This window comes from Corvus cornix, chromosome 1, assembly GCF_000738735.6.
Source record: "Corvus cornix cornix isolate S_Up_H32 chromosome 1, ASM73873v5, whole genome shotgun sequence".
Lineage (NCBI taxonomy): Eukaryota > Metazoa > Chordata > Aves > Passeriformes > Corvidae > Corvus > Corvus cornix.
In genome coordinates, this window is record NC_046332.1 from 107,780,404 (window position 1) to 107,795,732 (window position 15,329).

At 35.4% G+C, this 15,329-nt stretch overlaps 1 protein-coding gene across 9 annotated transcripts in view; it reads right to left on the reverse strand.

The window, feature by feature from the left end:
* Positions 1-15,329, reverse strand: part of DMD (dystrophin) — a 1,178,400-nt gene that overhangs the window by 255,210 nt on the left and 907,861 nt on the right. For all 9 annotated transcript variants that reach the window (XM_010394528.4, XM_019282745.3, XM_039551931.1 and 6 more), the window contains one exon: positions 8,760-8,914. In XM_010394528.4, coding sequence (XP_010392830.2) covers positions 8,760-8,914 — 155 coding nt within the window. The remainder of the gene's footprint in view (positions 1-8,759; positions 8,915-15,329) is intronic.

The window sequence follows — 15,329 nt, forward strand, 5'->3', positions numbered from 1 at the left end:
GTGGAAACTGGGTGTTGCAAGCTTGGCCCTGTAGGCACTTCATAAAACTTTGCTTTTACCATACCCTGTGTCAATTAAACAAATGGAACCTCAGAAATACATAGCACATTTTAAGCAGATAAAAATAATACCACAAAGTGGACCCATATAATGCACTGCCACAAGGCACTATTATGCTTAAGCAGATATATCTCAGATATGTAACTGATTGTGTGTCTTGCAGAAAGGAAGAATCTGCAGAAATGCCAGCTGGAGTGATAGTTCCAAGAGCTATTATTTCTTATCATTTGCAGAAGATAATATTTTTTATAGTTTGTGGGAGATGTAATGCTTAGTAGCTGGGGAAGTGCTATGCATTTATTAAATGTGTCAGGGAATTATCATAGGTCAGTTAAATTTGGGGTATTGGTCAAAATGTAATTGATACTGGAAGATAAACAAGATGAACCTACTGATCTTTTCCTTTTCACAAATTCCTTGCTTGCTTACTGTTTTCTATTTTATGCACCTGTATCAGACACACCATAAATGCTCTATCCTCAAGATCTACCAGTTTAATCTCACCTCTCAGTGATTTCTCACCACATCTATTCTAGGACATGCAAGAAAACCCTGTTGCTAATTCTACTGCTTTCCATTCTGCCCTCTGTATTGCCACTTCCCCAGATCTCTGCCTTGGTCAGCAAGAGTCACGACCATCAGCCTCCAGTACCACTGATCCTCATCAGGAACAATGGGGATTCGTTACTTGTTGATTTCTTTGTGACTTTATATAAAAGCATGTGATTGGCATTTCAGTCACAGCTAAACAACAGCCACACTAAAAAGACAAGCGCTGCCATTGTCAACTTGACACATTTGGTGGTAACTTCCAAAGAGAGACTAAGCGTTAATAGCAGACTGAATTATCCTCAGTTTCAAGCATGACTGACAAGCCAGGGAGGGCAAAGCTTAGACTGCCTGCACAACAGCTGAAGAAATACCAAAATACAGGGAAAACACCAGGGAAAAAAAAAATAAGCAACTGAGGTCAAATTCCTTTTCCTGGCACTCTGCTCAAGTCCATCATCTTTATTAATTTCTGTTCAATTTGTTTTAAAGGATATGAAGCCTGATAAGAAGTCTATTGAGGGGAATGGAAAGACATTCATTTATTTCATGAGCTTTGAATGAGAGCAATGATCAGTTTGCTATAGTTTGTTAATTTATCTACAGACTAATAGGAAATAGATTTAAGGTTAGACTTTCAGGGCACAGAGCATTAGCTTCTGTTCTTGTTCAAACAGAAACTAAAATTCTCTAATTACTTCTAAAAATCTCACCTTTAAGAGAAAGAACAACACATTTGTCTTAGTTTTCTAATGAGATGGGAACAAAAATTGACATTTCTGTTTTTCTCTCACAAAATCAAACTTAGTCTTCCTTAGTACCTTGCTCCTCCTGCATCTCCTGCAGATGCAAAAGGGGAATATTTCTCAAATGGAGCATTTCCTTGACATACCCACATTAAGTTCCAGTTATGATTCAAGTTTGTCCACAAAACTGCTCTCCCTTTAGAATTCTGTTCCATAAACTATTCAATGGTTTTGTCCAGTTGAATTTCCCTTTAATATGAGAAATGTCCTCATTTTCAACAGAAGGGAGTAAAGAGCATTTAACACACAGTAATCATGAACAAAGAAACAGAATTTTGTTTTAATCAAGACCAAAGTAAAAACCAAAAATGAGGAAAAAAAAATAGCAAGAGTTTGAGTAATAAGGAATGGTCTTCTCAGCCTGTTTCTTGCTTAGTTTCTGTTGGTAACTTGCTCACACTATTGGAAACTGATGGCCTCTTTGCAAAATGCCAGTCCTATTTTCCTTTTTAATTGTGTACAATTAAATAATTAATACTGGATTACAGTTAAAGCATGGTGCTAATAACACCAAGGTCATGGGTTCCATCCCTGCATAAACCATTCATTTAAGAGTTGGACTGGATAATCTTTGTGGGTACCATCAAACTCAGAATATTCTGTGATTCTGTGATTTTAAACCCAAAACAACTAAACTCTCAATGAGCTGAATTCGTGGTGTCTAGAAATCTGAGCAAATCCTTTGTGGAACAGACAAAAAAACCACTATTTAATTTAAAAACAGCAACATTTTTCTCTGTGAGGTCATTTCTGTTTGTCTGTGGGAGGACTTAGCAGACTTACAGATGATCTATTGCCTTTCTGGAAGAGATAAAGATACTAGACTATATATATATATATTCAAGTGGTGGGACAATTTAGTATCTTTAGACTCATCTAAAATTTTTAAGAAACATGTCCCTGAAGTCACAAAGATCCATAGATCCTTTTGTCAAATATTGTATTACTGATGCTTCCTTCTCCTGAAATAACTCAAGAACCTTTCCTTCTTATAATTGTAAAAGAGTTTCTCAAAAATCACAGGAATATGTTCACAAAGGTGGAAATGATGAATCACACAGTATTCTGGGTAACATTGTCTTTTCAGTGCACCCTACCAGCATTTTGAAAGCATATCCAAGACTGTCTTCTCAAAAAATGAGCCAAAAACAGTCACTACCATCAACTGAATTCTCATCTTGGATCCACATACTGATGTCAACACTGCACAAAGAAGTACTGTCACCTGAGTGGAGAACTAAGATTAAACTAGAATATAAGCAGCTGACTTTCTAGATCTGATTATATGAGCTTCATCTGGCAGCTTCATTTACTTCTTTTTACAATATTTTTTCTTATATGTGATGAAATGTCATCATTCTGAGGGATATTAGGAAGAAAAAATAGTAAAGCATTGTTGACTGATGTCATTGCTGGTAAGACTGATATTATATTTTGTACCTAAAAAGTTGTTCGAGATTGCAGGCAGTTAGTAGATTGTCTTTCAAATAGGTTACCTCTCTTTTATTTATCATCATAAAATAATCCCTCTGCTCCAAATGGTTTTTTTAGGTGTGCTTTTAAAAATGGATATATTAAGAAATGATATAAGTAAAACGTAAACCAATAAACATAACAAATTAAAGCATCAAAACCATGCCATTCTGACCCTTCTTACAGTCCTTTTCTGAGGATTTAAAATAAAGGTAACAGAATGGAACACAGATAACAAAAAATACTTTAATCTTTTTTCTGAAAACCACTTTTAGGTATCTTTAAAGACATCCATATTCTAAACACAAAAGGCTTAATATTTTTGCATCACAAGCAGCAAATACAGAGTTTTTCTTTAGAGTTTCCTAACTCTGCTGGAGAGTAACTTCTGAGAAGTGTGGAGTGCTTTACTGACAAATTAGTTTCATGAAAATGAAAGGCTTCTTATGTCCAGTTCTCTAATAAGAAAAACATAAAGACTCCATATAAAATTCAGACTTTTCAGAAGAGTTCCAGAATAAATGCTTTTTTGAAGACTTTGTCTCTTTTGTTCAAAATCATAGTCAACAGAAATACATTAGTTCTTCAAAATAAACGTGTTGACATACAAAATTATTTGGTCCTTGACATAATTTCGACTGCGATATCTCAGATCAAAGAGATTCATTTAGTGTGACTAGTTTTACTGATGAAGTACTTAGGGCCTTAAAGATTTAAAACCAAGAGAAGTTCTCAAAGGCAGCATCCGACAAACATCTAGACTGAAAATTTCTTCTTTAAATATGAAGGCAATAAAGATAAATATATTATCAACATCTCTCACAAAACAAAAGAATTGCCCTACAATTTCATTCAATATTTTCCACCAGACTTTGCAATTTTAAATTAGAATCCATTGCTAAACTGGTGTAAATAACAAGCTTCATCATGACATGTTGGTTGTAAAGAAGCAGTCTCTCTTCATGTCTATTTTCCTGAGCCTGGCAAAATTATATTGAAAACCAATCAATAAATCACCACAGCACGATGATAAGAATAAAAATTATCATAATATTTTTTTTGGGGAAAAAATAAATTTACATCAGAAAATGACATTCTTCATGTTCATCTAAAGTCACATTTGCAAGGATTTCTTGCTCACACCCCCACGAATGCAGCTCTATAGCCAGGACAACAACTGCAGGCACAGATGTGTAAACAGACTTCTCATGTAAACAAGATTCCCATGGCCACAAAGTTGCCCTCACAGAGAATTTTTGGAGCTGCTCATACTCATGGCTCTATACAGATTTTAGGAATGCGAACCAAGCTTCCAAACAGCAGGAGAATGGAAAGGGGAAGGATGAGTTTGCTTGGAGACTGCGAATTCTTTGCTGCTTGACTTGAGCAGTCCGAGCCAAAATGAGCAGATAAGCTTCTCAGAGATGGCTCCTAGAAACAGTCTAGGTACTGAAACCAACTATGAATCTTCAGTATAACTCAAGACCATTCACACTTCTGGCTGCTGCTTCTGTGTAAATGCAGTTTTTCTCACCCACAATGCAATACAACTGTAAAGCAAATGTGATTATTTCCACAAGTAACATAAAGTAATGTAGTGTTAGGACAGGTAGAGTATATTAAGAAAACCTGTCTGCAGCAGAATGATTGAGCTCTTTCTGTGCAGGTAACAAAATTATACTTACAAAATTCATGTGTAGATAAATGCTAAATTCTAAAAATTGTATTTTTATGACAAGCAACAACTGATTAGGAATAGTTTGCTGCTGAAAACCCAAATTTAGCTTTTGACCTTTTTCACACTTAGAATTACTGTTTTATTATGCATTTACATATGAAGGAGATATGCGTCATACTTATGTACTGTTTATGTCCTTAGTTTGTTTGGCCATTTGCATTTTATACTGTCCAGCTGACGTGCAAAATCAAGGTGTTTATACAACTGGCTCCATTAGAGAATTAGCACCATTCTTAGTTAAATATGGGAGTTGGTACCTTAGGTCTTTCAAACAGGTTTAGAAACACATCTCCTAGCCTCTCCCTACACTGATTCTTCACTGTTTATACTTTGTAGTGGGGAGAAGAAAGTTACTTTTTATGTTTAGGTTGTTGTGTGTCCTCTATATTGTCTCAGGAGCCAAAAAAGCATCTTGAGCAGTGAAAGCTCCCAACACCTACTGACCTGGCCTGACCTCCACTGAGCTTGACCACAGAACTGATGGGTGATGCTAATATTTGAAGATGTCTATTACACAGTGGTGGTTTGGAATCCTAAACAATTCTCAGAGTATGTGATGCAATAATTTTCCATAATTGACTCTCCATTGAGAAAGATCTAAGTCCATTTTTAGATTAATATTTAAGCTAATGATATTTAACGCATTTGGTGGATTCACAGGAAAGGAAACTACAAGCAACTGTTGATGCTTTTATATGGTAATTCACATAAAATGTGTCTGCCCACAAAAGGAGGTAAAATAATACTACCATAACAAACATTTTTTTATATAGCAAATTTCTAATGGTTGCTTCTATCATTGCCCTCCTTTCCCTCTTGAGAAGACTTCAGTTCAGCTGTTAGATTTATTTTTCTTAACACAAGCAATAGAGATCACTTTCTCTTTCATTGCTTCAGCTTAAATAATATGGCTATTTCTTGGAAAGTCAATGCTTCTAAAGAAGAAGAGACCTGTTTGCAAGTCACTCTGGCTTTTGCCCAAGTGATCAGTTCATGTGCTTTTTAGTGTATCTTTGCAGTATCAACAACAAAAGCAAAAATTAAAAAGTGTCAAGTGAAAAAAAGGGAAGCAACCACCAAGCATTCACCAGCTTGTCTCTTAAAGGACTTAGACAGGTCCTGGTTATAGCTCAATGCTATAAAACACAACAGTAAGGCAAAGGGTAAACACACAGCAATCAGCTGCAAATCTACTTAAGCAAAACAAAACACGAGCTAGCAGATGTTGCCTGAATGACTGAGCTACTTGCTTTGGCAACTATTACCAACAGGCAAAGTGGAATTTTACTACTGGTTGCCTGCCTGTTGTCATAGTAAACTGGTTCATGGAAAAGGAGGTTTCACTTTTTTTTTACACTGACACAAAATTCTGATGTTAATGACAGGTTAAAGGAAAACCAGTTCAAAAAAATGTAAGCAACTCTTACTTTTAACTTTTAAAAGAAAATATTCGCAAAATAATTAGGCCATTTAACTTAGCAATATAAAGAGAAGAAAGCAAAATCTTTAGCTGAATATTTCCTGTTGGCACCTAAGACCTGCATAAAAAGTGATAAAACTGCTTGTAAAATACTGGAGAAATGGTCAAGAACATAATTTGGAATCTATTTCTACATCACTGTGAGGTGAGCAAGTTATCAGATCACTATTCATTGTCTAGATGCAAATAACACACACAGATATATCTGAAATCACTGCATACACATCTGAGTGTAAAACTAGTCTTTCTTGAAGACTGGGGCAAAACAGTTCACAAGTTTCATTTCTACTGAGTAAATATTCTCTTACAGTTCAAAAGATCCCCAAATCCATACCCCCCCTCCCCCCTACTCCCTTTTCTTTTTCTCTGTGCAATAACCTGAAAGCTGAAGAGTTGAAGCATAGGAGCAGGGCAAAAAACCCAAAGTGAAATCCTCCCCCAAAAACCAGAACAAATTGGCATTCAAGTCATCCTAAGGCCCGTGGGCTTCATTATCTCTTCCACAGGTCTGTTTAACAAAAGGATCATTTAGGTTGGAAAAGACCTCAGAAATCGTCAAGTGAAACCCTTAACCCAATGCTGCTGAACCCACCTGTAAACCATGTCCCTAAGTCTCACATCTACATGGCTTTTAAATCCCTCCAGAAATTTAGAACATTTTTTCAATACCTCTCTCAGGAGCTCCTGCATGAGCAAAATGCCTGACTAGTGCTTCAAAGAAACCTAAAAAAATCTACATGTGCAGAAAATCTTCCAAGTAAAAGTCTTATGCTGACTTGATGCCTTAGTATGTCCATATTTATCAGTCTCACAAAAGACCAATAAAAATGTGATCCAGCCCTTAGAGAAGCTTATCAACTACTGTTTGCAGCATGCTTCTTTTTCAAGTTCCCAAATCATGAACTTACAAAAGTCGTATACAAAACACTAAATTAAAAATATGTTAGAAATATAGCAACATTATACAATCAAAAACTAGGATACTCGTTTCACAGTTCATACTTATTCCTACCTTTTTGTACTTCTTAAAGGGAAATGTCAATTCAGTCACCTAACCAGCTCTCTTCTTAGACAGAAAATATTTACTACAGTAATTCATCTAACATGTCTGTGCATTTTATAGAAGCTTGCAGGGAATGTGTCTTTAAGAATTTGTACTTTCTCTTAGCCTAATACTTTGCAGAGTCCACACAAGAATGGCAATTCTCATCTTTGGGCAACATTAGACACACCTGGGCTTGTGCCTGAGGCATTAACAGATTTAAAGATGCACCCTTAGCTACAATTAATACAGAGCATCCACAGCAGCTACACACAGATCCTGGACTTCTCACCAAGCAGGGGCTGTTGTTCTAAATACAGACAAAAGCACTTTCCTTTGGTTCTCATGTCTGATCCTTCTGAGCTGATGGTTTTATCTACTCATGGAGAAAGGTTTTGAGAATTAGACTCCCAGCCTTTCTCATCCAGCAAGAGACAGTCCCCCCAGACTGCTTCTCAGGCCACAGTGAGCAAAACATTTTTTCTTAAAAATATGGCTACTTCTAATAAAGCTAAAAGGCCTACTACTATGACAGGAGAAATGCAAGCAGGTATAAGTGGAATGTTTATACTAAAATCTCAGTTTAATTAAAAATAAAAAGCTTTCAAATTACTGTATGCCTTTCTTTTAGAGGACATCAATAGTATCCCTTCTCTCATTTGAACAGGGTCTTAAGTCAGTGGTAAATTTGCTTTGGAAAAAATGCTGCTAAATTGACTCGTTCATATGAACATCAAATTAAACAAAAAGTGGCATTAAACTTCTGTAGTCATCAGTGATTTAAGTAACTGCCATTATGCAAGAAGATCTACTGAATTTACTGCATATTTAGCTAAACTGACTTTTCTGGCCTTGTTCATGGACTTTAATTAAAAACATGTTAAGATCTAATTCATTTCTAGTTTGAGTTATAAACTATAAAGCTTAATCCAAGATACTGATGAAAAACTTCCATATAATTTTTACACATCTAATCTCATGTGTAGTGGTTTAAAACTCTTTTACTACTACAAAGAAAGTAATTTTTACTGCAACATGTTCTAATCTTATAGATTGCATATTGGATGATTCACAATTTGTTGGCAAGCTGCAAAAAAAATTGCTTTTAATAAGGAATTGGTATTTAAACCAAACACTGAAAGCCTGTGAAATGTAATCAAGAATGTGGTCAAGGATTTAATAAAAACTTTCTTGACTAGAGATTTGCTTCAAATATACAGGATAACATTTCTACTTTGAACCTGCTTCAATAGGATGTGCCTGTCATTTTCAGATTTGGTTTATGAGTCAGAATCACTATTGTGATTGTGATGTGGAGATAGTACAGATATATGAAACAATTTTAAATACTTGAAATATAGCCTATCAGCTTAAGTTAGTTGGCAACTGTTAATAGCAGAAGAAAATTGGCAGGAAGCTAATTTTTTTTTGCGAGAATTAAGTGGTATTCCAAAGACATATTTCCAAAATTTCTACAGAAGAGTCATGATCATTTCTCACTACAGTCACGTCATTTGCAAAAGTTACATCTTCTATAATCTCCAACCAAAGCTGGACAATGAATATTAATGGCGTTTAACAACAAATCTAATAACAGAACTTATATCCTACCTTTTATTAATGGCAGCCCATGATGCATTAATGCTATCTGTCATCAGTTGTACATTTCTGGTGTCATCTGCTGAATAATCACGGAGCAGCTTAAGTGCCATGTCATTTGCCACATCTACATTTATTTGCCATTGTCGTATTTCTTTTGCAAATTGCTGAAGTAAAAAGAGAAAGAAAGAATAATCCTCAGAGCAACATAAAATGATCACATACATTGTTATGATTATTAGAGAAGGAACAGAATAACTAACACCATCTATATAAAAAAAAAAAAGAAAAAATAAGAAAAAATATCCTTCCTCACATTTACTGGAAATGAAAATCAGTTTTTCTAAATGTTTTAAATTCTTTTAGTGATATGACCACAGGACTACTTCTACACTCTGAGAGGACCAAGCAACCACCTTCTAAATGCTGGAAAAGACGTGACAGCTCAAATTTATAAACACTGATTAGAATGTTGATTATTCTTTTCTGAGACACAAATAGATGGATGCATTATTATGCATTATAGAAACTACAATTATTTGTGACACTGAATTATACTGGGATAGAAAATATAGTGAAATCATATATTCTGACTAATTTTCTTTTTTATACTGTGAAATAATACTGATTTGGACAATTACTACCTGTGCTTTCAGGTTGTTTTTTTAAAATTTAATTCATTTAGCAAATTGTTTATGTAATTAGTGCCATCTACTGGAACAGCACTAAATTTGCAATACAGCAAAATACTACCAGTAAACCGATTAATATCTTTATAATGCTAATTTATGCTTCATACTAAAAAGCTTTTTAAATCTTGGTCATTCTTTGTTTCCCCCTTTCCTCCCCACTTTCTCCTCTCCTTTCTTTCTCCTCTCCACCTAGGCCAGCTGCCTCACTGCAGAAGCAAGCCAGGAAATCCAGAGCACTCACTCAGCCAGCTCCCATGCATCTTTCCTGTTAGTCTTTCTCTCAGAGCAAATTTCCATATAAATGCACTGAAGCTGCATATTTAATCCATAATGTGTAACAACAAGATGAAAGAGAAAAGATAATTGATTGCCTACTTGTACTTTTGTACTAGAGAGACTCCAACTAGCCAATAAAATGGACAATATAAGTTGAAAACCAGTTTGTATTTGCAAATAGAAATAGTAAGTTGCATGTAAACATTTGAAGCTATTGACGAAAAACAAACAGTAAGACTTGACTGTCTTTATTGTTGTGCTTTAATACATAAATCGGGAAATGCCTGTGAAGAAAAAAATAGGTTTTTTCCCTTCATTCTCCCAAAGCAGTGTTCCTTTTGAAATCTTGTTTTGACTCGCATAAGGAATTCTCCACACAGAGCTGAACTTACATGTAATCCCTAGTGAAAGAGTCTAAATTCTAAGAATAAATAAATAATTTATGTGTTTATGCTTTAATCTCAGAAGGTCTGTAAAGTGATTTTGATTAAGACTGGGACTAAGATCTTTGAACATAGTCCAAATGGAATTTTGGCGGGGGGGGGGTTGATTTTTCCCCCAAACTCTTACCTGTTAAAGGGCTATTTCACCATCTCTAGGTTCTCTCCATTATTTAAAACTGAAAACAGGTACTTCCTCCATTTCCTGTGCTATTCCTTCATGAGAGGGGCAGATCACTCAGTCACTGTGCACCAAACAGCCTCAGGTACTAAGGCAGCACCTTGTTTATCTGTTTTGTACAAGGGATCTTATTTCTACCAGTCAAACATTAGGAGGAGCCTATGAACCCCTAATCCTGAAAACCATCTGAACATGTTATGGTTAAGGTCACCTAAGATGAAGCTGTCTAGACAAATTTTTTTTAAGTAATTTCCCTTTGCTGAGTGAGGAGATATGGACAGGAGAGGTGATAATTTTCTGGAAAACCACTACTACTTCTTTGAGGATGCTACAGGCAGATGGTTGTTTTGGAAACAGTCTGCTAGCTGAGCTCCTTTCCTGCCAGAATGATATACAGTAAATATACAAATTTTAATATTTACATAAATATAATAATATATATACAAAATACAAAATTAAAAAAAAATTCTACAGTAAGAATAATTTCATTTTTGTAGACCTTATATAGCAAGTATCTATTCTACATTTAGGTCAATCCATCTTTGTTTTACTCTACCTTTCTCTTTGTTTAAAATTACACAGGAATGCAGGTAATTTTTTTTCTCAGCCAAAGAATCACAGCAGACTGACTGTTCATTGCTTTATACAGAAGATTTACCATAACATTTTGCCTGCCTTGTAACTTGATGGTCTGTAAACTTTACTTTGAAAATAAGATCTTTTTGCCAAGACTCATGTGAATAAAAATGACCTCATAAAAGATTTGAAACCCTGTTTTATAATAAAAAAAAAAAAGGGAAGATCTGTTACAAGGTTGTTTCCAAAAGTGTTGTTCTCACCATTAACTTCAACATTAATCCATTAACTTCCTGACACTACAACACTAGGTCATCACTCAGGAAAGAAATTATGAATATAGAGAGCTTTGCTGATGGAAACAATTTGTATTTTCTATTTTACCGGAAATTGATATGTAATTTTTCTACAGCTTTGAGGAGCACATGCTTCAACTTTTCTCTGTGTGCAGGCACTGAGAACCAAGTGTTGTGGTAAAAGTTTTACCTGTCTGTCCCACCAGAGGCCCATTAATTGTCTTCCTACATGACTGCAATGTATACTTCAGAATTACATTCATGGCATCCTTTTTTTTCCCTCTTTTCCCTTTTACATTTATCTTTAGCTACTTAAGAGCACATTTGTTTTTTTTTTTTCTTTAAAGGAAAATGCTTTATTACCTTAATTTCTTTTTGACTTTTTTTTTAAAGCATTCTCTTTGTTTTGTCAGTGTTATCACTGGAATTTGCTGAGTTTATTAAAAGGCTTAAAATTAAGAGCGTGAATTTATCATGTCAGTTAGGTATAAATTTATTTTAAACTTTTAATTAGAAGACACTAGTTGATGTTATTAGGAAAAAAGTCTGTGCAATTAAGAGCCCTCGATTTAAAACAAGTAATGAAATCAGAGCTTCACTTTATTCTATCCCAGGATTGCCCAGTGGAACAAAATCAATGATGCACAGTAGTTTAAATATAGCAATATGTATGTACAACATAATCCTTTTCTGGGTATATACCACAAATCTGGAAAATCAGGCTGTCGTTCTGTCCTTTTTCTGTATATCAGTAGCCTGTTTTATTTATATACTTAAAGAATTTATTTTTTTAATCAAGGTATTCTAAGTCAGTGTTTGCAACATAGTCAATAACATGATTGTTTTACTAAAATCAAAGCAGTACACTGTCAGCCCTGGAACAATAAAAACCCACAAAATGCTGATTTTGTTTTTCATCTTGGTGCACAGGGAACAGCAAAAGAGTCTCTAGTAAGTTACCACCCTGCAAGAAACCAACAAAGGCAAGCAAGGCAGCCTCAGCCTTATCCACAAATTCAGGACATAAAGTTCACACCCTGTTCACACCAGTGGGAGGCTGCCTGACCTTTTGAGTCCCAACAGAGCAGAGGATGTAATCAGGCTGCTGTTTAATTTCCTGTGTAGATGAAGAAATAAGTGGTCAAAGACGGAAAGGAATGAAACATTGTCCCCATCCTTCCTCCTCCTCACTTTGGCCCTCCCAGATGAAGTTGTACAGAGGGAGAGAAAATGTTTTACCAGCTCCGACCAAAGCAAGGAGTCAAGGAGTGAACAGGCAATCCTGGAAGTTTTGTTTGGTTTGGGGTTTTGGTGGTTTTTTAAATTTTTTTTTCTCCTCTTTTAAACAGAAGCTCAATATCCTATTGAGAAAAGGTTAGTTTTACACTAGCTTATGTTTTGATGACGTGGTGATGGAAGGAGTTGAGGTGTGATTGTGTACTATTTATATACCTACAACCTTCAGCCTGCTGAGTTACCCATCTGCAGTCATCACTTAATGAACAATAAAAACCAGGACTTAATGGGTAAAGACTCCCATTGGCCAGATTGCCATATTCTGGTTCCCCACACCTAACACCAGTTTAATTCTCAAGTACCAAACTAAAAAAATAGAATGGAAGAAAAAAGTTTTAATTCTCAGCAAATTAACTCTGAATTAATTTCTGATTCAAATGAATAATATTTTAAAGTATTAGCTATAGTACCTGCTTACTTTTCTCTTTTAAATGTCAGAAAAAAATTTGTCAAATTCTATTAAAAACATTAGTGGCCAAATACAAGCCAGCTATAGATTTTTGTTTTATGCTGGCATTGTAAAAAAATAATAATCAAAAGACTGGTATGATTGAATTTACCATGTACTCATGTATAAGGATGCCCTAACAGAAATGCATTAACACATGCACTGATTAAAAGTTCCCCTAGAGCAGAAAGGAACTTACACATTGATTCAGCTGTCTTTAGGCAGACCTACAGTGTTTAACAAGCAAATCAGAAGAACACTTGGTGACTACTTTCTCACACCAAGCTGTGTTGAGATACAAAGCTGACAAAATTAATAAGTCTGAAGAATTTATTTAAGTCTTGCACTGACCTCTCTCTTTCCCTCAAAAAAAAAAGAATAGAAATGACAGCTTCTTCTTCATCAGTGTAATAGCAAGCCAAAAGACAGCCTACTTACTCTACATCTTCAGGGGACAGAAAAATGTATGTGTTTGGCACAGAAGCCTGGAAAGCATTTATTTTGAAAACTTGATGTATTTCTAGGTCCTTTAGTTTAGATAATGCTGTACAGCAGAAACATAAAGCTGCTAGCTCAAAAAAATTTTCCATTTTCCTTAGACTTCATGACCCCTTATCTCAAGCATGAACATAACAGCTGATGCTGTCACATCTGAGAAACTTTGATGAGGGATTTGACACAATAGGAATTTCTGGCAGACAAAGATAATTCCTCTAGGAAGGCTGGCACAAAAGAAATACAAAAAGGAGAAGGAAAAAGAAGAAAATAAATTCCCCCACCCCTCCTACTCCCTATTCTCTAAGACAGAGGTGAATTTCTTCCAGACTCGAAGAAGAAAGGCTAAGCAAAACCAAATAAATGAAAGTAAACAACCCTGGAAGAGTAGAGCTTGTTGATGTTCATATGATGAATTATGATGGACTAGCTGTGACACTGAAACTATAATTATAGATTAACATCTGCAACTTCACACAACACATCCCACTGGATCCAGACTGGTGGGAATGGCTGAGGATACACATAGCCCAAGTGCTTCTAAAGTGAGGCAAAAGAATCTGCAGGTCTCCATTCCCAAACTCTATAGGTAGAGATGCATCCTGTGCATAAGAACACTAGTATTCTTTCTCTAGAACTCTGGGGATGGAAGAGAAGATGGCATGTTCTTATTTCTCTCAATGGATAATGTTGATCCAAAAAACCCCTTTTTTTTTTTTCAAAAAGCATATACCCTTAGATGGACCTCGTCTCAACTTCATAAATTCTTGTAAAAAAAGTGGATAAAAATCCATTTCTAAAGCAATAATTTCAATTATTTTCCTAGTTAAGAAATTTGTGTTCAAGACATAAGACACTCCAACACTATGACATAAGACAGTGCTTGCACAGAACTGTTTTTTTGTTAATTGAGTCTTTGCAGAGCTGAGGCATTGACTTTGTTGAAGCTTTTCCTTTTTTAAAACAAACACTGGGCAGAAGCCAGGGCTGCATCTCTGCAGGAAGACAGTGACAAATGGGAGTCCTCTATGCTGATGAATGACAGTACTACACATGATCCATAACTGGATCCAATACATTAGTGAGTGATTGCCCTTGTTTACCATAATCTACCCTTCCCAAGCAATGACCCAAGAAATGGTACAATCTTAAATGAGAAAACTTAACCTTAGCTCAGCCCTAAAACAACGGGCTGACGAACATTTCTGTGCTCAGGCAAGCAAAAGAAAAAAAAGCAAGCTAAAACACCAACAGATTTTGTATCTACTTCTAAATACAATAACTGATGATGGAGATAACTGAACCAATCATGAAGTTGGACATACATATACTTTCTCTGGCAGTAAAATGTTGATGAGGACCCCATTAACTCTTCACAGCAGTTCATTACCATTCAGATGTGTAAATAAGACTGCTCTAAGCCCACAAACTTTAACCAAAAATTGAGTGGTAGGAGTTAAAAAAAAAATACGAAAATCTGGTGGGCAGGAGAGGAGAATATATCACAAAATACTTGTGCAACTCTTTTCCCATAGAGGCAGGATTCACCTTAAAAGGCTGATTGATTGGTTGGTTTTAATCTTGGTTTTCCCCAATTAGACAATGAGATACTATTAATCTTAAACTGCTGTTCTCAAAATTTATTCATGAAGAATGTCACCAAAGTATGACTGTTTCCATAATAAGAAACTTAAAAACTGATGCAACAGAGAATATTTTCTACCTGACATATAGCTCAGCTATGTAAGTTAACACATTTTAGCACCCATAATGTGGCAATGTGCTAAAATCACAGGAGGAGCCATTTCAGGCTTATTTTTTCAGTTAATAACCCTGCCGAGGTTGAATCTGGTGAGATTATCTTGTGGCAAATCTAAAATGC